Source organism: Phodopus roborovskii, unplaced genomic scaffold (genome assembly GCF_943737965.1).
Source record: "Phodopus roborovskii unplaced genomic scaffold, PHOROB, whole genome shotgun sequence".
Lineage (NCBI taxonomy): Eukaryota > Metazoa > Chordata > Mammalia > Rodentia > Cricetidae > Phodopus > Phodopus roborovskii.
In genome coordinates, this window is record NW_026126598.1 from 10,013,663 (window position 1) to 10,033,878 (window position 20,216).

Sequence of the window (20,216 nt, forward strand, 5' to 3'; positions counted from 1 at the left end):
ATCTCCCCAGCCCGCCACCTTTGCTCTCATTGAGAGGTGGGAGCTACTGGCAGGTTTGGGTGAAGATAAGACAAAACTCAAGTGCAAGTTTGTCTTTTTCCCTTTCGGGGGGAAGGTTTTTATTTCATTTTATTTTGAAGTATGTCTGTCAAGTCTGTATTCGTATGTGAGTGCAGGTGACTGTGGAGGCCAGAAGAGGGCCTGGTTTCTCCTGGAGGTGGAGTCCCTGGGTGTTGTGAGTTGCCACATGTGAGGGCTGGGAACCAACTCAGGACTGCAAGAGCAGTTCCGTCTCTTAACAGGGAATTGTCTCCTCAATATGGGGTCCAGCTGTGTATCCTTAGGCTGATCTCCAGCTTCCTGCTGAGATCACATGTGTGTGCCACTATACCCAGACAGATGTATTGAGGATGGGATCCAGGGCCTCGAATAGGAAATCCTCCTGTCTTCAGTTGGTGTGGTGGGACTGTGCCAATGAGCCCAGGTCCAAGGGAAACTTTTCTTTTTCTTTCTTTCTCTCTCTCTCTCTCTCTCTTTTTTTTTTTTTTTTTTTTTTTTTTTTTTTGAGATAGAATCTCACATATTCCAGCATGGTCTGTTTTTCCCTCTTTCTTTTTACTTTTACTTTTTTTGAGGCAGAGTCTCTCTATAGTGCTAGCCATCCTGGGACCAGGCTGGTATCTAACTCAGGGATACCCCTGTCTCTGTCTCCCCAGGGCTGGGGTTGAAACCACGCTCCACCATGCCTGGGCCTCAGCATAGCATAAATGCAGTAAATAACTGGGGCTGACCTTTAAGCCTGATCTTGCTTCCACTTCCTAAGTGCTGAGATTTCAGAGGGGTTTCTCCTTCACTTGTTCTGAAGATTTAAGAGTCTGGGGAAGTCCAAGCAGAAGCAGGTGCTCTCTGTCAGTGTAAGGCCAGCCTGATCTATATAGAGAGCTACAAATGAGCTACATAGTGAGATCCTGTCTCAGACAAAGCAAACAAACAAACAAACACACAACCACACACACACAAACTGGGGCTGTAACTCAGTATAGAGAGTTCTTACCTTGAGTCCTTGAAGCCCTAGGTTCAATCCACAACTGCTAATGAATACACGAATAAATTTTAAGAAGTGTTGAACTGGGCAGTGGTGGCACACTCCTTTAGTCCCAGAACTTGGGAGGCAGAGGCAGGAGGATCTCTGTGAGTTCAAAGGCAGCCTGGTCTACAGAGTAAGTTCCAGGGCAGGCTCCAAAGCTACTGTAGGATGGAGCTAGGAATGAAGCTCAGTGCTAGAGCACTTGCCTAGAGTTTCCCAGTGAGAACTTGGGACCATGGCTTAGTGGGAGATCACTTTCCTAGACTCCCCAGTGAGGGGCTGGGGAAGATGATAGTGGTAGATTGGTGGTAGCTTACCTAGCATATGCAAGGCCCTAGGCTTAATTCCTAGTACTACACAAACTAAACAATTACAGATGAAACTGTACCATGCATTACAACCAGCTAGTGAGCTTATTAGACTACAGCTTACACTTGGCATGTTGGCACACATGTGTAATCCCAGTTCTTTGGGAGGCAGATCTCTGTGAGTTCAAGTTCAGCCTGATCTACACAGTAACTCCCAGGCCAGCCACAGCTACACAGTAGGACTCTGTCTCAAAAAAAAAATAAAATTAAAAAGGTAAGGTTAGAAAGCTGGCTCAGCAATTAAAAACACAATACTGCTCTTGAGAACATCAGAATTGATCCCAGCACCCACTTTGGAAGGCTCCCAACTGCCCATAACTCCAGCTGCTGCAGATCGGATGCCCTGTTCAGCTCTCTGTGGGCATAAACATGGTCTGCACACATATTCAATGATCCGTTCAAACCCCAGTGCTTGCTCTGTGGTGGTTTGCATGAGAATGCCTGCCTGCATGGGCCCCTATGTTTGCACACTTGGTCCTCAGTTGGTGGAACCCTTTGGGAAGAATCAGGTGTGACCTAGCCGAAGGAGACATGTCACTGGGGGTGGGCTTTGAGGTTTAAAAAGACTCATTCCCTCTGTTGCCAGTGTGTTCTCTCTCTGCCTCCTACTGGCTGACTGATGTGAACTCTCCGCTGTCCCTGCCCTTGCTCTGCCAACTAACTCTAAAACTCAATTAAACGCTTTCTCTTATAAGTTGCCCTTGGTCCTGGTGTTTTGTCACAGCAATAGGAAAGCAACGCGTTGTGCTCCACCCGTCTCATCGTCCACCCCTGAAGGTACAGCTGGGACTCTGCATCCTATCCACCCCCTCTATGATCCACCCCACTCGCCTGAAACCTGCTTTGTGCCCGTTGTCCTTCTGCACACTGACACTGGCTTCAAGCTGGGCTGTGTACCCGCGAGGGCAAGAGATGGCTGTCCAAAGCCTTCCTCCTCACCGTGCTTAGAAGACCGATCTTGGAGTGTGGCCCACCAGGGGTTGTTACTGGGCTCTCTCTCTCCTTCTTCCTTGTTGACTGTGTTAGTTACCTGTGCATCACTGTGACCACAAGACCTGACAGGGAAAACTTGAGGAAAGATTTGTTTGTGCTTATGGTTTCAGATGATTGCAGTCTGTAGTGGAGAAGGGACAGCTGCAGACATGTGTAGCTGAGCTTCTTTGCATCTTGGCTGACTAGGAAGCAGAGAGGCTGGATTCAGGGCCACAATCTAACTGTCAAATATCTGCCCCTAGCAACATACACCATGATCCGGACCCCATTTCTAAGTGTTTCTACTTTTTAAAAATAGTTTATTTTCTATACATTGCTGTGTTGCCTGCACACCAATGGAACAGGAATTACAGACTGTTGTGACCTGTTATGTGGGTGCTGGGAATTGATCCCGGGTCCTCTGGAAGAGCAGCCAGTACTTTTAACCACTGAGCCATCTCTCCAGTCCCTTAACCAGGTCCTAGAGTTTGTCTCCTAAACTTGAGATGACACCTGTAGGAAGATTAAATGAAGCAAATATAGTTTCTGAGGTCAGCAAGATGGCTCTGCTCATTATGGGTCTTGCTGCCAAGTCTGACAAACTAAATCCTATCTCTTAGACCCAAGTGGTAGAGAAAAAGGGCCAGCTCCCATCTCATATGTTATATTCTGGCCTTCAGGAGAATACCAGAGTATGTGTACACATGATGAATATGATTTTTAAAAATATGATTTAAAAATGTTTTAAATACATGAACAAAAAAAAAACCAAAAAATATATGAACAAGGCTTGGTGAATGAAATGTGTGTGCATGTATGTGGTGTGTGCACATGTGGGTTTGTACACGTTTGTATAGGTGCATATAGAGGCAAGAAGTTGACATCAGTTGTCTTTCTTGATCGATCTCTTCTATTTTTCCAGTGTGTTTTTATTAGTAGTTGTGTTATGATTCTGGGTCCCAGGATAGGGACTATCATGTACCCAGGTCCCTCTTTACAATCTGAGGAGAAGGACAAAAAGACAGAGTAGAGACAATATGGAGCCAAGCCAGATCTTATGTCAGCAGTTTCTGGTCTGGTTCTGGTTGGGAAGTGGCTGCCCAAAGGGGCAGTCTGGTAGCTGCTTAGTCTGGACGTCTTCAGTCCTGGTGCTGAGTCTTAAAGGTGGTCCCTTGGGGTAGAGTGAGCTCAGTATGACCCTTAGCAAAAATACAGCTTATTTTTGTAATAGGGTCTCTCCCTGAACCTGGAGCTGGCTAATTCAGCAAGACTGGTTCACTAGAGAGTCTCAGGGATCTTCCTGTCTCCAATGCTGGGGTTGTGTATGCACAGTACCGTGCCTAGCTTTTACGTTGGTGCTGAGGAACTGAACTCAAACTTTGTGCTTGTGGACCCAGAATAGTAAAAACTTCATGAAAAAGTGCCCTGGGGAAAGTTGGAGATTGAGAAAGACACCTGATGTCAACTCCTTGCCTGTACAAGTAACTATACAAATGTGCACAGACCCACATGAACGTGAACATGTGCATACAACACACACACACCAAATTCATTTCATTCACTGGACACTTCACTGACCAGGCCATCACCCAAGCCCTGAAATGCTTCTTTAAAGTGAAACTTTCAGCCAGGTGGTATAATCCCAGCACTGGAGAGGCAGAGGCAGGCAGATCTCTGTGAGTTCGAGGTCAGCCTGGTCTACAAGGTGAGTTCCAGGACAGCCAGGACTACATAGAGAAACCCTGTCACAAAAATCAAAACATACAAAAAAAAAAAAAAAATGATGCTTGTGATTCCAGCACAGAAAGGCTGAGACAGGAGAGTGATGAGTTTGAGGCCAGCATAGATACTGAGATCCTGTCTCAGAGAATCACATCAAACCAAATATCCTAGTTTGCCTCTCTATTGCTTGATCAATCAAAGACCAAAAGCAACTTTGAGGGGAAAGGGTTTATGTGGCTTATACGTCCATGTCCCAGTCCATCACTGAGCCAAGGCAGGAGCTCTGGGAGCTGGATCTGAAGCCGAAGCCATGGAGGGATGCTGCTTACTGCCTTGTTCAGCTAGCATATACAGCCTAGACCCATATGCTCAGGATAGGAGCCACCTGCATTGTGCCCACCCACCCCCAGCCAGTCATCAAGAAAATGCCTCAATGGCGTGCCTACGGGGTAGTCTGATGGCCTCAATTCCTCAACTAGTCACCCTTTTCCCAGGTGACTCATTTGTTCCAAGTTGACAAAAAACTAAACAGCACAACAAACAAACCAAAACCCAGACAGCTTTCTTTTGTAGATGGCAGAGAGGCCAGCACCCTCCACCCCGCTGCCCTGAACTGATGCCAGTTCCCCGAAAAGGGCAAAAGGGAAGGAAATGAGCCCTGTCCCCCTCTGCTCTCTGACTGAACATAGTTCCTCACTGAAGATAGCCAGTGTGTCTGTCTGTCTATGTCTCTCGGCTTCTGTCTTTGCCTGTGTCATTAAAGGATCCTTGTAAGTATGGCAACAGGGCTGAAACTGTGAGGCCAGGCACATTAGTGGAGGTCGGATAGACATGCCAGTTCTAGGAACATTTTTTCCCCCAATGAAGCAGGTCTAATCCAAATGTTATCTTTCAGGATATGTCTTGGGTTTTGGTGAAATCTGTGACCTATATCAATGCCAAGCCCCTGATTATGTGTGGCTATGCAAGATATGGAAGGAAATTAGTGGAAATGTCCATAGAATGCACTGTCCATTGTTCTCTAGAGGCTACCTTTTCTTTCATTTATTTATTTTTGTTAAGTATAGTGTTGTCTCCATGTTTGAGTGCATGCCAGAAGAGGGCACCAGATCTCATTATAAATGGTTGTGAGCCACCATGTGGTTCCTGGGAATTGAACTCAGGACCTATGAAGAACAGTCAATGCTCTTAACCGCTGAGCCCTCTCTCCAGCCCAAAGGGTACTTTTGAAAAATTACAATTACTTGGGGTTGGAGAGATGGCTCAGAGGTTAAGAGCACTGGCTGCTCTTCCAGAGGATCGGGCTTCAGTTCCCAGCACCCACATGGCAGTTTACAAGTGACTGTAACTCCAGTCCCAGGGGACCTGACACCCTCACACAGACATACATGTAGACAAAGAAGCATCAATGCACTAAAAATAAATTTTTAAAAAGTACACTTACTCATTTGTTTGTGTGTCAAGGGGTGGTATATGCACACCACAATGCTTGAGTGAGGTCAGAGGACAGTCTGTGGGAGTTCTCTTCTTTTGTCTTCTGAGGCCTAGGACTCAGGCTTGAAGGCAAGTGCCCTTATCTCCTTGGCCATTTTGGATGGTATTGAATTCTGGATCCTCCCTCCTTTACCTCTTGAGTGTTGGGATTACAGGTAAGTGCCACCATGCTTGGAGGTTCATTTTTCTTTCAGTGCCTTGTAAATCTGTAATTTTTAAAAAAAGATTTGCTGATTATGTATACAGTATTCTGTCTGCATGTGTCCCTGTAGGCTGGAAGAGGAAGAGGGCAGCAGATTTCATTATAGCTGGCTGTGAGCCACTTTGTGATTGCTGGAAATTGAACACAGGTTCTCTGCAAGAACAGCCAGTGCTCTTAACCTCTGAGCCATCTCTCTAGGACTGTAATTTTTTTAAAAATTCATTTTGAAACAATGTGCTTAGCTGGACAGTGGTGGCACATGCTTTAATCACTGTACTTGGGAGGCAGAGGCAGGCTGATCTCAGTGAATTCAAAGTTAACCTGGTCTACTGAGTGAGTTCCAGGACAGCCAGGAGTATTACACAGAGAAACCCTGTCTCAAAAAACAAACAAATAAAAAAAAACAACAAAACCCCAATGTGCTTAGTAACAGTACATTCACAGTACTTGGGAGGCTGAAGCAGAAGGATTGATTCTTCAAGGCCAGTCTGACCTACAAAGTGAATTCCAGCCCACCTAGAGTTACACAGTGACCCTGTCTCACCACCCCCATATTAAAACCAAACCAAAAAACTCTTGTAATCCTAGTATTTAGAAGGTTGAGGCAGGAGGGCTGCCACACGTTTAAGGCCAGTGTGGGCTACAATATTGAGACTCTGTTTTAGGAAACAACAAAGTTCTTTTCCGGCTGAGATGTTTTAGTGGGTAAAGCATTTACTTTGTATGGACATTGGAGTTAGGCTATGAGAAATCAATCTAAACACTGGGTAGGTGTGTCATGTCAGCCTGTTTGTAATCCCAGCATAAATGAGGGAGAGAAGAATGCCTGTAGTAAATTGGTTTAGCCAGAATAGCCAAAAGTGTATGCTACAGATGTACTCTGCTCCAGTACTGGGTATATAAGGTGGAGAGCAATTGTGGAAACCAACAGACATCAACATCTGGCCTTCACACAAATGCACACACGTACTCAAACATATTCGAACACACAAACACCCATGTATGACAACACACATATATAATAATAATAATAACAATAGAGTATTACTATACAGCATTCTCTGGCCTGAAAGTTGTTGAGTAGACCAGGCTGGCCTTGAACTCAATAGAAATTCACCTGCCTCTTTGCAAGTGCTGGGATATTAAAAAAAAATATGTCACCATGACTAGAACACCCCCCCCCAAAAAGAATGAAGGAAAAGAATCTCTCTTCTAGGGACTAGATAGCAACTTCAATTGTAGCGCTGTTTAGCATGGCGAATTTCCAGATTTGATCTCTATCATGGCCAAATAATATTAATAAATTAGCCGTGTGATGGTGACACCCTTGATCCCGTTGTGCTCTGTGAGTTCGAGGCCAGCCTGGTCTGCAAAGTGAGTTCCAGTATATCTAGAGCCGTAATACACAGAAACCCTGTGTCAAAAAAGCCATCATTATCATCATCATAATATTAGATTAGTATCTCCTTTTCAACATCCTTTCCACCACTCTTCAGGCTACCCCCAAATCCAGGCATTTATCCACTCCCTGGAGGATTTTTTGCAAGGACTTCCAATTGGCTTTTTTTTTTTTTTTTTTTTTAAAAGCTCAAGATGCCCTGGAACTCTCTGTGTAGTAGTCTAAGAAGACCCTGAATTTCTGATCTTCCTGCCTTCAGCTCCTTAGTGTGGGATTACAGGCTCACGGGGTGCTGAAGAACTCAGCTTCTTACAAGCTTGGGAAACACCCAGCCAACAGACAGAGCTTCATCCCCAGCCCCAACACACATATTTTGGTTTTGTTATTCTTTTCAGTGCTGGGGATCGAACCCAAAGCTTGTACAAACTAGGCAACTGCTCTACCTGGCTCGCTTTCTAACTTCAGTATTAATGCAAAATACTCCATGAATGGATTTTGCTCCCTGACACCTATGATATGATAACCAGTGTGCTGGAATGAAGTCAACACTCAAGGGTATCCAGATCTTCCCGACCTTACTAGCCCTTTCTTTTCTAATGCTCATACTGTTGCCTCTTCACAACACCCTTGCTGTTCAGGTCTCTGAACAGCAACAGTAGGGGCTTTGTCTTCCCCAGAAGCAGCAATAGGTAAAGTGGGAATAAGAACCTCTGTCCTGTCCCTTGGAAGGATCCAGTGTGGCGACGATGCTTTTGATAAACGATCAAGAGGCGGTGAGAGCATGAAGGATGGAGTCTGAAGCCAGAACAAAACTGGCAGACCCAGCTTCGATCAAATCAGTTAATCGTCAGGCCCCGCCTAATAGTCCAATCGCCAGGCCTTGCCTCTTCATGTCAATCGCTAAGCCCCGCCTCTCAGGACACTTACGCGCTCAAAATTCCAGGTCCCACCCCTCAGGGCACGTGAAGCTGTTCACTCAAACCGGCTAGGCCCCGCCCCCTGAGCGCAGGGCAGCTAAGCCCCGCCCCTCAGGCTCCAACCGGCCCGGGCCCGCCTCAGAACCCGCTAACGGCATGGCCCCGCCCTCGAGGCGCACAGGCGGACAAGCTCCGCCCTGCCAAGCGCTCCAACTGCCAGGCCCCTTCTCATAGGACACTGTAACGGTTAGGCCCCGCCTCCCGAGGCACGCTCAGGGCCAGGCCACGCCCCAAAGAGCTCAACACCGGCCGGTCCCGCCCCTCGAGGCGCGCCAACTGTCCTCCCCCGCCCCTCGTGCGCCGAGACGTGAGGACGCCGGCGTCGTAGGCTGAGGTGGCAGCAGTCCTACAGACATGGAGCTGCCGCAGATGCCGGAGCTCGTGGGGCTGTCCCTGCTGGTGGGGCTGCTGGCCCTAGTGGCCACGGCGGCGGTGGCCCGAGGCTGGCTGCGGGCCGAGGAGGACAAAATTAGCCAGCCCGTGTGTAAGTATACCGGACCGGGTTGCGGTGACTCTGTGAGGACTTTACCCCCGGCCGCCGCGTGGTGCGAGGACCCTGGAGACTCATGAACCTCATTTTGCCCGGTTGTGAGATAAACCTCCGGTGCAGACATCGGCTTGCACGTTCCGGGTTGGTTACACTCCCGGGGGGCAGGAATCTTTGGAACCTGGGTGCTACGCTCCTAGGTTGGAGGTGACTTTTCCTGGGACACCCACCACACCCTCCCCGTTCCCGGGGCTGCTATGAAAACTTAGTTAACTCCCGAAGTTTGCAGTGCGGTCACGTTGTTGGAAAATGGGGTCATTTGCAAATGCTCTTCGGCCAACTCTGACGGACAGGAACGTTCACTGAACGCTTACCTATTATTGATAAGCTCCCTTTTAGTTCGTTCAGTAAATGAGAAGCATGTAAAAGTGCCCCTCTACACTGTAGATCTGAATTGTAAGCATCTGAAAATGCAAGCGAAATAATACAGTGTATTAAATTTCGCAGAAGAGTCAATACTATAAAGGGAACAAGGATGGTCCTGCTTTTTGGTTTGGTTTTGTTCTTTTGAGGGGATGGAAGGTGGGGATCTGGAACTCTTAGGGTAGGGGGCCCATTGTGGTGGATTTGTTTGTTTTGATACAGGTTTTTATTGTAGTCCAGGCTGGCCTTGAACTCTTGGATTCTTCTGCCTCAGTCTCAGCATTGGAATGTACAGGTCTCTTTCTCCCTTCCCCCAATTCCTACCCTGGTTTGGTGCTGGCTATGTGGAACCCAAGGTCTTGTGCAAGTGCTGTACCCCTGAGCTACCTCCCACCTACCCCCACTTGTGATGAGCTGTTCAAGGATGGCAGTGTAAGATTTTTCCAGGGAGGCCAAAGAAGAAAGGTAGTTCTGTCAGTGCCAAAACTGAAGAAGGCAGGGATCCCAAAGCAACATTTAGAGGCTGGGGGCATGACTCAGCCTTAGACCTAGGACCCCTAGTGAGAGGCCAGGAGCACAGCTCAGTGATAAAGGTCTTCCCTATGACACCTAAGGTGCTGGGTTTTATCCCAGTACTGAAATAATAAACAGTCCAGCATCTGGTGTGGCTCCTAGGGTCAACACGGATAACTTAGAGGCAGATTGCATGTAGCAAGTCCAATAGGTTTTAGTTCCTGTAAGAATTAGGGAGCATTTTCCCATATCAGCTTTATGGGTAACCTAGTTCTCCCAAGATTTTTTTCTTTTAAATACTTTAACTTGTTTTGTATGTCACTGTGTGTGTGGAGGTTGGAGGACAACTTTCTTGGGAGTCAGTTATCTTCTATGTGGATTTGAACTTGGGCTTATTATGGTTTACCAAGCTGAGCCATCTATTTCTCCAGCCCAACTCTGCCTTAAACTTTGTTTCTTTCAGATAAACTAATGGTTGGTTTAATTACAGGGTATCACTGTGTAGCCCAGGCTAGTCTGCAGTCCTTGTAATCCAACTGCCAGTATGTTACACTATGACTATCCATAACCTCTTAGCTTTTTCATCGGTGTAGGAGTACTTTTGGCTTGTAGCTTGATTTCTATCTCATTCAATTCTCAACTTTTGGTTTTTTGCTTGATTGGTTTTTTTTGTTTGTTTGTTTGTTTTAAGGGAAGTCCAGGTTGCCCTTGCCTTGTATTCAGTATGTAGCCCAGTCTGACTTTGAACTCCTAATTTTCCTGCTTCTACCTCCTGAGGGCTAGAATTGTAGGCATACACTACCAAGCCTGGTTTCAGTATCTTTTTATGGAAATCAAGGCTTGAAGCACTTAAATAACTTAGCCAAGATCAGATTCTTAAGGTTCCATTGTGTGTATTATTGCCTACATTGGAGTTGCTGGAATAGAATCCACACTACACTGGCCATGCTGAGAACCCAGCCAGCTGTGTCAGCTCAGAGAGTGCTGTACAGACTCAGCAAGCAGCCTTTGCAAGATCACTCTGAGGCCTGGGAATATAGAGTATGTACTCTTAGCATACATGGGACTATAGTTTTCAGTTCTCAGTGTGGCTTTAAAAACAGAAAAAAAGATCACTCAGTGATAAAGACCAAATCCAACTCAGGTCTGATTTCTAAGCTTTTTCTTTTTCTTTTTTTAAAGCTAGCCAGGCGTTACTGTCATACACCTTTAGTCCCAGCACTCAGGAGGCAGAGGCAGGTGAATCTCTGTGAGTTGAAGGCCAGCCTGGTCTATACAGAACTAGTTCCAGGACAGGCTCCAAAACAATACAGAGAAACCCTATCTTGAAAACCAAAAAAAAAAAAAAAAGCTTAAATATTTTTAAAATTATATATGTCTGTTGGTTTGTCCATATTTGTAAAGGTGTCCTTGGAGCCCAAAGGTGCCATGTTCTCTGGAACTAGAGTTATGTTTGGTTATGAACCACCTGATTTGAGTGCCAGGAGGCAAACTCTGGTTCTCTGAAAGAGTAATATATGTTTTAATCACTGAACCATCTCCAGCTTCATTTATTTGTTTGTGTTTAGTGCATCTGGAAATTGAACTTGAAACCTTGCATATGCTAGACAAGCCCTCTACCATTAAGTTACTCCACCCCCCCATCCCCCCAGTGCTGAGATTTACAAGTATATGCCTTATGCCGCTGTACCTGTTTTTTTTTTTTTTTTTTTTTTTTTTTTGAGGCAGGGTTTCTCTGTGTAGCTTTGGAGCCTGTCCTGGTACTTGCTCTGTAGACCAGGCTGGTCAAACTCACAGAGATCCACCTGCCTCTGCCTCCTGAGTACTGAATTTAAAGGCACGCACTACCACCACCTGGCTTTTTTTTTTTTTTGGTACCTGGTGTTATTATGTGGGTTGTAGGTATCAAACTCACGTCCCTCATACTTGGAGAGCAAGCAGTTTACCTACTGAAGCACCCCCCCCCTCCCTCTCCAAACCTTCCAAGCCTCTTTCTACACATATCACTTTCTTTCTTCAAGGACAAGGGCCATACCTGGCTCATGCCCTGGTGCTCTACCCAGAGCCTGGGCAAGTCCTAGGTACTCAGTAGATACTTCTGAGTGAGTGCATGGATAAATGACATGACTATTTCTTCTAGGCCAAAAAGTAAATGAAGCCAAAAACTCAGGATCCAAGAAGCAGAAACAGAATCAGCGGATTCGCAAGGAGAAGCCTCAGCAACACAGCTTCAGCCACCGCCTTCTGGCTGCAGCATTAAAGGTATTTGCTGCTCCTGGTTACTGAACACATGTTATATGAAAGTGAAGACCCAAACCCCCACAGACTTTATCTTTTGTAGTAATCTGTGCATATTACATATGCCTCTACTGTTTACCAAGAGAGTAGACTTACCCTATTCTGGCCCTTTACTCCCCCGCCCCAAAAACCCTCTTGTAGTACCAGGCCTTCGTGCATGTTAGATGAGCACAAGCACTCTACTGCTGAGTTATACCTCCAGTCCTTAATTGTCAGATTCTACATAAGTGCTCTTCAGCTAAGCACCTTACTGGGAGATTGTAGGTAGCCACTCTACTGCTGAGCTACAATCCTAGCCCACTCTACTGTTTATTTCCTTATATTATTTAATTTTGAGATAGTTTTACTAAATTGTTTGGGTTGGCTTTAGATTTTCTCTGTAGCCCAGGCAAGCCTTGAACTTGAGATCCTACTGCTTCAGCCTCCTGAGTAGCTGGGATTGTAGAACTGAACTGCCAGGACTAGCTTATTCTGTTCTATCCTTGGCTTGTTGGTCACTCGGGCATCAGGGCCACTATGTTCAGCCTCAAAATCCACTGGAGAAGATGTCATTTATACTTACTGAATTCTTATCCCTAGAGCCATAGTGGGAATATATCCTGCATGGACTTCAGTAGCAATGGCAAGTATCTGGCCACCTGTGCTGATGACCGAACTGTCCGAATCTGGAGCACCAAAGATTTCCTTCAGCGGGAACACCGCAGTATGAGAGCCAATGTGGAGCTGGACCATGCCACCTTGGTGCGCTTCAGTCCTGACTGCAGGTGGGACAGGACAGAGCCTCAGGCTTGCCTGCAAAAGCCCAGCTTCTGGCTTTGGCCTTCCCAAGTCCAGTGGGGTTAGTGAGGAGGGACCAAGATTCTACCTGGGATGACATAAAGAGAGCATCCATAGATTATGGGCACTTCCTCTGGCCCCATGGAGGCTCCGCACTACAAAAGGGAAGCAAAGAGGGGGAAATCATTCCTCTCCTGGATGTTCCAAAATCTAGTTTTGCCATGAATTTTGGAAACTCTTAGGACTTCCTACATTCTAGAAATGAAAGGAACCAAAGTTAGGAGGATCCTTTTTATTTATTTTTTCCTCTTTTCTGAACTCAGGGAATCACACATGCTCACAGCCTTTCTTGCTTTGTGGGTTTTTGTTAGTTGTTTTAGTTTGTTGGTTAAGACAGGACACAGGACCTTGTTTGTTGTTCTTACTGTATGATGCAGCTTGCCCTTGAACTTGTGTAATCTATCTGCCCCATTCTCCCCAGTGCTGTGATTCAATGTGGCCCCGAGTGCCTTGTTTAGGGAAACATGAGCAATCCTCTGTTAGTTTTAATTATAGTATTTGCATTGGTGCTTTGCATACATGTCTGTTTGAGGGTGTCAAATCTTGGAGTTACAGTTTTTAGCTACCATGTGAGTACTGAGAATTGAACTCAGTCCTCTGGAACAGCAGTCAGTGCTGTTAACCACTGAGCCATTTCTCCAGCCCACAAATGTCTGTTTAACCTAGATAGGGCATCAATAACAGACCAACGAGTGATTGTGCCATGTGTAGCTTTGCAAACAAGTGAGTTTATTGGGGTTGCTTACAGGAATATGGGTAAGAAGATTCTTAAAAGTAGTGGCTGAGCAATGATGTGCACACCTTTAATCCCAGCACTTGGGAGGCAGAGGCAGGTAGATCTCTGTGATTTGAGGCCAACCTGGTCTACAGAGTGAGTTCCAGGATAGGCTCCAAAGCTACAAAAGAAAAACCATGTCTTGAAAAACAAACAATAACATGGACTACTCTTTGTGAGCCAAATCATAAAATGTGCACCCCACTGTGGGTAATCACTCACAAAAACTATCTTGGAGCTGCTTATTGGTCTTTAAGGCAGCTCCAGCAAACAGTCTTCTCATCCCAGCAATTGTTTACCACTTCTGTAAACTTGGAGAGGGGCCTTAGGAGTCTTGTGACTTTCAGGGCTTCCTGCTTCTTAAGTCTCAAGGCCTCTTCTATTTAGGAAGGGTATTTTTTAATGTTTTAGTGCTAAAGCTCAAACCCAGAGCCTACCACTGAGATGCATCTCTGTCCTTGAATTACTGTGCTCTTTGTGTGTGGGGGACAGAGGACAACAAAAGTTGGGGTTTTTTCCTTCTACTATATGGGTTCCTGAGTATTGAACTCAAGTCACATTAGCCTTGCCAAGCTGTGCTTTTTAACCTGCGGAACTATTTCATTGGCTTTCTGAATAGTTTTTATGAGATTTTGAAGGGCTGGAGTGGTGATGGTTCAGGGGTTTAGAGCACTGGCTGCTATTACATAGGACTCAGGTTCAATTCTCAGCACCCACATGACAGTTCACAGTTGTCTATAAGTCTAGTCTCAAGGGAGCCAATGTCCTCTTCTGGCCTCGAAGGGCATCAGGTATATGGTGTGCAAACATAAAGAAAAATTTTAGAGTTAAAAAAAGAAAGAGATTTTGAACCAAGGGATCTATAGTAAAATGAGTGGGAAGTGGGGAGGAGAGACAGGGAACTGAGGTTATGTAAAATGAAAAAAATTAATAAAAGGCTATACAGCAGAGCAAGAGGGACAGTCTTGATCATACACACACACACACACACACCCCGGAATTTAGAGCACTTAAGCCTCTGTCCAGGTGAAGAAATGACCTCTCTTTTGCTGTCTCTTAGAGCCTTCATTGTTTGGCTGGCCAATGGTGACACCCTCCGTGTCTTTAAGATGGCCAAGCGAGAAGATGGGGGCTTTACTTTCACAGCCACCCCGCAGGACTTTCCTAAAAAGCACAAGGCGTCCATCATCAACATTGGCATTGCTGACACAGGTAGGGAAGTCTAGTGCATGGAGCTCACTCAAGGCATGCAAAAGTGCCTTGTTCTTTGTTTTGTCTGTTGTAAAGATCATTTTTACTTTATGTGTTGGGTGTTTTACCTGAGTGTATGTCTGTGCACCACCTGCATGCAGTACTCACAGAGGCCAGAAGAGGGCATGGGGTGCCCTGGGACTAGAGTCTCAGCCAAGTGTGAGCTGCCATGTGGGTGCTGGGGATTAAGGCCAGGTCCTCTGGAAGAGCCATCTCTCCAGGTCCTGCCCCCTCTCCCCCATTCTTAACATTTGCGTGTGTGCGTGTGATAGCACACATGTATGTGGAGGTCAGAGAATTACTTGTAGAGGTCAGCCCAATCTTTTCAACACATGGGAGTTGAACTCAGATTATCAGGCTTGGTGACAAGTACCTCCATCTGCTGAGACATCTTCCCAGCCTCCTGAGTTATATTTGTCGAATGAGTTGATAATGCCTTGTTTCTTTGGGAGGTGATGGTTTGGTCATGGTCCTGGCCTCACAACTTTCTTCTCCTTGTCAGGGAAGTTTATCATGACAGCCTCCAGTGACACAACTATTCTTATCTGGAATCTGAAAGGTCAGGTGCTGTCCACAATCAACACCAACCAGATGAATAACACTTACGCTGTTATCTCCCCATGTAGCAGGTAAGGAAGAGGACAGGTACAGAGCTCAGGTGGTTTTGAGGTGTGGGTGAGGACATCTGGGTATCAGTTGTAGCTCTCCAAACAGTGAAAGGATTTCCCGAAAGCTCCTATAGTCCTAGTGTCTGTTTGTTACCTAAGGTGTATTTATTTTCGCAGTGCTGCTGATGGGAGCCAGAGCACTGTACATGTTAGGCAAACACTCAACCACTGCACATCATCGGAAGGCTCTCACTTACTTAGGGGCTTCATTTCACTTGTTTTGTTACTGAGTCCAGGGCTGTCTGTATATCACTGGCGATTATTATGTAGACCAGGCTGGCCTGGAACTCACTAAGATCTACCTGCCTGTGCTTCCTGAGATCTTGGATTAAAGGCATGTGCCACCATGCCTGGCCTTTTTAAAATTTTTGTTTGGTTTTATTGTTCTGAGACAGGATCTCAGTGAGTAGCCCTTGCCAGACTGGAACTTACTATATAAACCAGGGTAGTCTCAAACTCACAAGAGATCCACCTGTTCTTGCCTGTTGAGCATTGAGATTAAAAGCATGCATCACTACACCCAGTCTTGTTATACTGATTTTAATTTTAGTTTGAGACAAGCTCCTGCTAAGTTTTCCATACTGCCCAGGAAGGCCTTAAACTTGAGATCCGCCTGCCTCAGCCTCCAGACTAGCTGGGATTGTCCATGCCTGACACAGAAACACTTTTAAAAGGTTCCTTAGACTGGGGCTCTAGCTGTAAATCTCTTGCCTTGTATTTAATAAGACCCTAGATCCATGCCTAGCAACAACAAAAGGTACTATTTGTCAGGAAAGAGAGATGGCTAAGATTTGTTAGCAACAAGATGTCTTTATTTGAGTTTTAAGAGTTTGGGTTATGTGACAGGTTTGTGGGTTCGTGTGGCTTCACCCCAGATGTGAAGGTCTGGGAGGTCTGCTTCGGGAAGAAAGGGGAATTCCAGGAGGTGCAGCGAGCCTTTGAGCTGAAGGGCCACTCTGCCTCTGTCCACTCTTTCGCCTTCTCCAATGACTCTCGGAGGTGAGTGCATCAGTGTGTTTTCTTTTTTAGTACAGATAGCCAAGGCTGACCTTGAAGTCCTGGTCCACCTGCCTCAAGCACTGAGATTTAGATAGGTGTGTACTGCCTTGCTTGGCAATTTTTTTTATTTTATCTTGTTCTGTTTGTGGTTGTTGAGACAGGGTCTCACCTGGTAGCCCAGGCTGGCCTTTAACTCACATTGATCCTCTTGCCCTTGCCTCAGCCCCCAGTGCTGGGGTTATAGGAGTGAACCAGCAAGCTGGGTTGAGCAGGAGGCCTGGGCTGCTGGTCTGAAAATGGTGGAGGACTTGATTCTTGCCAAGTCCTAGCTGCAGTTCCTTGGGCTGCTCCAGTGCCTTTCTAAGCCGGGGTTGTTGAGGCTCTAGCTGTGATTTCCCACATTACAGGATGGCCTCTGTCTCCAAGGATGGCACATGGAAGCTGTGGGACACAGATGTGGAATACAAGAAGCAACAGGACCCCTACTTGCTAAGGACAGGCCGCTTTGAAGAGGCAAGCAGCATGCCTTGCCGCCTGGCCCTCTCCCCTGACACCCATGTCCTGGCCTTGGCCACTGGCACCAGTATTCATCTCTTCAACACGAGGCGTGGGGAGAAGGAGGAATGCTTCGAGTGTGTCCATGGGGAGTGTATTGCTGACTTGACTTTTGATACCACTGGCCGCTTCCTGGCCTCCTGTGGGGACCGTGCAGTGCGGCTCTTCCACAACACTCCTGGCCACCGGGCTGTGGTAGAGGAGATGCAGGGCCTCCTGAAGCGGGCATCCAGCGAGAGCACCCGCCAGAGGTTGCAGCAACAGCTGGCCCAGGCCCAGGAGGCCCTAAAGAACCTGGGTGCCCTAAAGAAATGACTCTGGCTCTGGATGGGTCTGGCTCCCTGCCCCAGTGGTTGCTATTCTTCTTCCCAGGTGCCTCTGGGTGTGGAGACCTGGAGGAACTTCCCAGTATTCTTCCTGGTGGGGCCCCCACTTTTTCCCATTGAAACTGTTCTTGCATACTTAGATCTCTCTCTCTCTCTCTTCTTGTTTGACTCCTCCCAAACTGAAAGGTGCTATTTTCTCATGGGCCCAAGGGTGGACTCTGTCTTCACCCAACACTGAGAAGAGGGGTAGAGAGAAGAGAGAGAGATCAAAGCCTTTGACTGTGGCAAAAGACTCTGACACCCAAAGAAGTTTGTGAGTGTTGAGGTAAAACCTGAGGAATACCAGAGAACAAGGTGGCTGTTTTATAAGGAGGTAGAATGTGTTTTATAATGCTATAAGGTGAATCTCCACCTGGACCAGGCTCCTGTTACCAGCAAGAAATAATTAAGGTACTGTTCTATAATCTCAGCACACTACAGGCAAAGACAGGAAGAAGGATCAAGGGTTCAAGTCCAGCTTGGACTACATAGTGAATTCCAGGACCTCCTGGGCTCCATATGGAGAGATCTTGATTAGAGATTTTTTTTGCTCTGGGCTTCAGTTTTCTTATTTGTAAAATGGGGAACGATGCTCTCTGTAGCCTTCTTGAAAAGATGTTCTGAGGCTAAGAGCATTCCAAAGTTCCCGTGCGTGGAATATAACAGTGCTGTTGAAGGTTCTTAACTATCAGGTAAACTTGGGATCAAACTGTGGTCTGCAACCAATGGGAAAAAACCACAGCCCTCGGGAAGCCCAAGTTTCTTGGGCCTTGGCTTGCTCATTCATCTTGGTTGCATATGGTGATTTGGTTCACGTGCCTTGAGAAGTAATGCCATCTTAACAGGGCACTCCTCACTATTGGAGACCTCTTGGATTCATGACTTCAGTGCTTGCTTCATGAAACTAGCTAGTGATGCCGGCTAACACATTTAGACAAGACTGGGTCTGCTGTCACAGTAAAAATTGGTGGGAAGGACCTAGAAGCTGATGTCTGAAGTGCTTTTTCTTCATTCACAGCTACAGGGGATGTAGACATGGGGCTGCACAGTAATGAATTTAAGACAATAATGGGGATGAAGTAGATTACATCCAATGAGATTGGATCTCAGACATATACATTTGAAGACTACTTGGATTCAAGGGGTGAGGAAGATGTCAGGAACCTAGGAATGCGTGAATCTAGCAAAAAGTATCCATCACAGTTAATTTTGATCTCTTGCTTATAAGTAGGGCTTCTTCCAGCGTCCTCAATGCTACAGAATGTAGAAAAGGCACAACCCTGAAGTTGACCTTGATGGCTCCCTTGTCGTCCCCCTCCCACCACCACTACTGCACCCAGATGACCTGCAGCATCTGCTGTCTCTCCGTATGTTCTGTTAACCATCCTGGTCTTAGCCATTGTCACATACTGTATGTATAGTAACTTCTGTTTCCAACTTCATTACTTCAAGTCACTTTTCTACATAGTTTAGCCAGCTTTTGAAAAACATAAAACAGATCATGCTATTCCCCAATTAGAAACCCTAGAAAGGCTTCCCTCTGCTCTTAGATTAAAACCCTGAACTGTCTTTTTGGCCTGCATAGTATAGTGATATTTAACCCCTCCTGGGGTCTTTCTTTGCGATGGTCCAGCCCACCACATTCTTGCTGTTTCTTTGCTGACCCAAGCAGTTCACAGGCCCCAGTATGGGCTGGTCCCTCTTGTTTGCTGCAAGCATTTTTCCTTTCTGTTGGCAGACTTGTCAATGTGATTCAGTCCAAACAGTTGCCTCTTCAAACACTCCATCCGAAGTAGCCCTTTCCACCAATCCTGCCCTGCCAGTTGCGTTGGTGCTTTTCTTTCTTTTGTATGACTTGGTAGTCTCTGAAATGATCTTGTTTGGCTGTGTATTTTGCTCCAGTGCCAGTGACAGGGGCAGTTATGTGTGTAGCAAAAGTGGGAAGTAGGCAGATCACCTAGTTGTGAAGTGGGAGGAAATGGTAGAGACTGCAGTGGGCTGGAGGGCCTGTGTCCTGGATGCATAAAGGTTGATAGCTGCTATGTATTGTTTAAGAATTTTCTCAGAGTTGCCAGTTTCAGAGAAATTAAATGTCGGTACCTTACCTTGAAATGAGGCACCATTGTGAACTGCATCAAACACTGATGTAAGATACAGCTCATCAGACTCATTGGCACTTAAGGATTGTTCCTTGCTTTTCATTTTGCAGTCCTGGGGGTGCAATCCTGAGCCTCCTGCAGGGTAGATAGTTGCTCACCTGCTGAGCCATGCCCCAGCCCTTGCTAGGAGATGCTAGACAGTGGGACAGTGGCTCTCCTGCTCAGCTGCTGCCTCTCCTTCCCTGGGAGATTCTCAGCAAAGGTTCTCCTGCTCAGCCATAGCTGCAGCCCCTTACTGGGCAAATGCTCTGCCACTAAACCTCCAGCACTAGTTTGTGAATTGCTGAAGAATGCATTGGAACATGAGCTTCACAAAGGCAGAATCCTTGTTTGTCTACCTTGTTCTGGGTCCCAAGTCAAGTAGCTGGGGGGACAGAGTAAGCTCTCAATAAATAGAACTCACACTAGAAGTAATTGACCAAAAAAAAAAAAAAGAAAAGCCACTGGTGTTCTTTTGTGCGCTTTGCTCTCCAGTGTAGATTCAGTTTTCTGATGAAATCAGCCATATTGAGGGCAGTATGGCCACACCCAGATTTGAGTTTCTGAATACATCTCCCTCTCGCTGTGTGGGGTCTGGTGGATGTATGTCTGCTGTGGTTGTCAGAAGCAGCTGAAAAGGCTTCTACTTGCTTTTGCATGTCTATTTTGAGAAGTAACTAGTGTCA

General features: G+C 46.3%; 1 protein-coding gene across 1 annotated transcript; it reads left to right on the forward strand.

Annotated features, from left to right (window-relative positions):
* The first annotated feature begins 8,452 nt into the window (after positions 1–8,452).
* Tbl2 (transducin beta like 2) lies at positions 8,453–19,990 on the forward strand. The gene is made up of 7 exons (XM_051205099.1): positions 8,453–8,705; positions 11,785–11,906; positions 12,522–12,706; positions 14,615–14,766; positions 15,308–15,434; positions 16,320–16,472; positions 16,880–19,990. Exons 1-7 carry the CDS (start codon positions 8,576–8,578, stop codon positions 17,340–17,342), a joined length of 1,332 nt encoding a protein of 443 aa, XP_051061056.1. The 5' UTR covers positions 8,453–8,575; the 3' UTR covers positions 17,343–19,990.
* Positions 19,991–20,216: the final 226 nt, after the last annotated feature.

Excerpts from the sequence above, each read along its gene's own strand:
- Tbl2 (XM_051205099.1), top strand. The coding sequence starts at position 8,576 with ATGGAGCTGCCGCAGATGCCGGAGCTCGTGGGGCTGTCCCTGCTGGTG. Across the intron at positions 8,706-11,784 it reads CAAAATTAGCCAGCCCGTGT|GCCAAAAAGTAAATGAAGCC; the intron begins GTAAGTATACCG and ends TATTTCTTCTAG. Across the intron at positions 12,707-14,614 it reads CGCTTCAGTCCTGACTGCAG|AGCCTTCATTGTTTGGCTGG; the intron begins GTGGGACAGGAC and ends GCTGTCTCTTAG.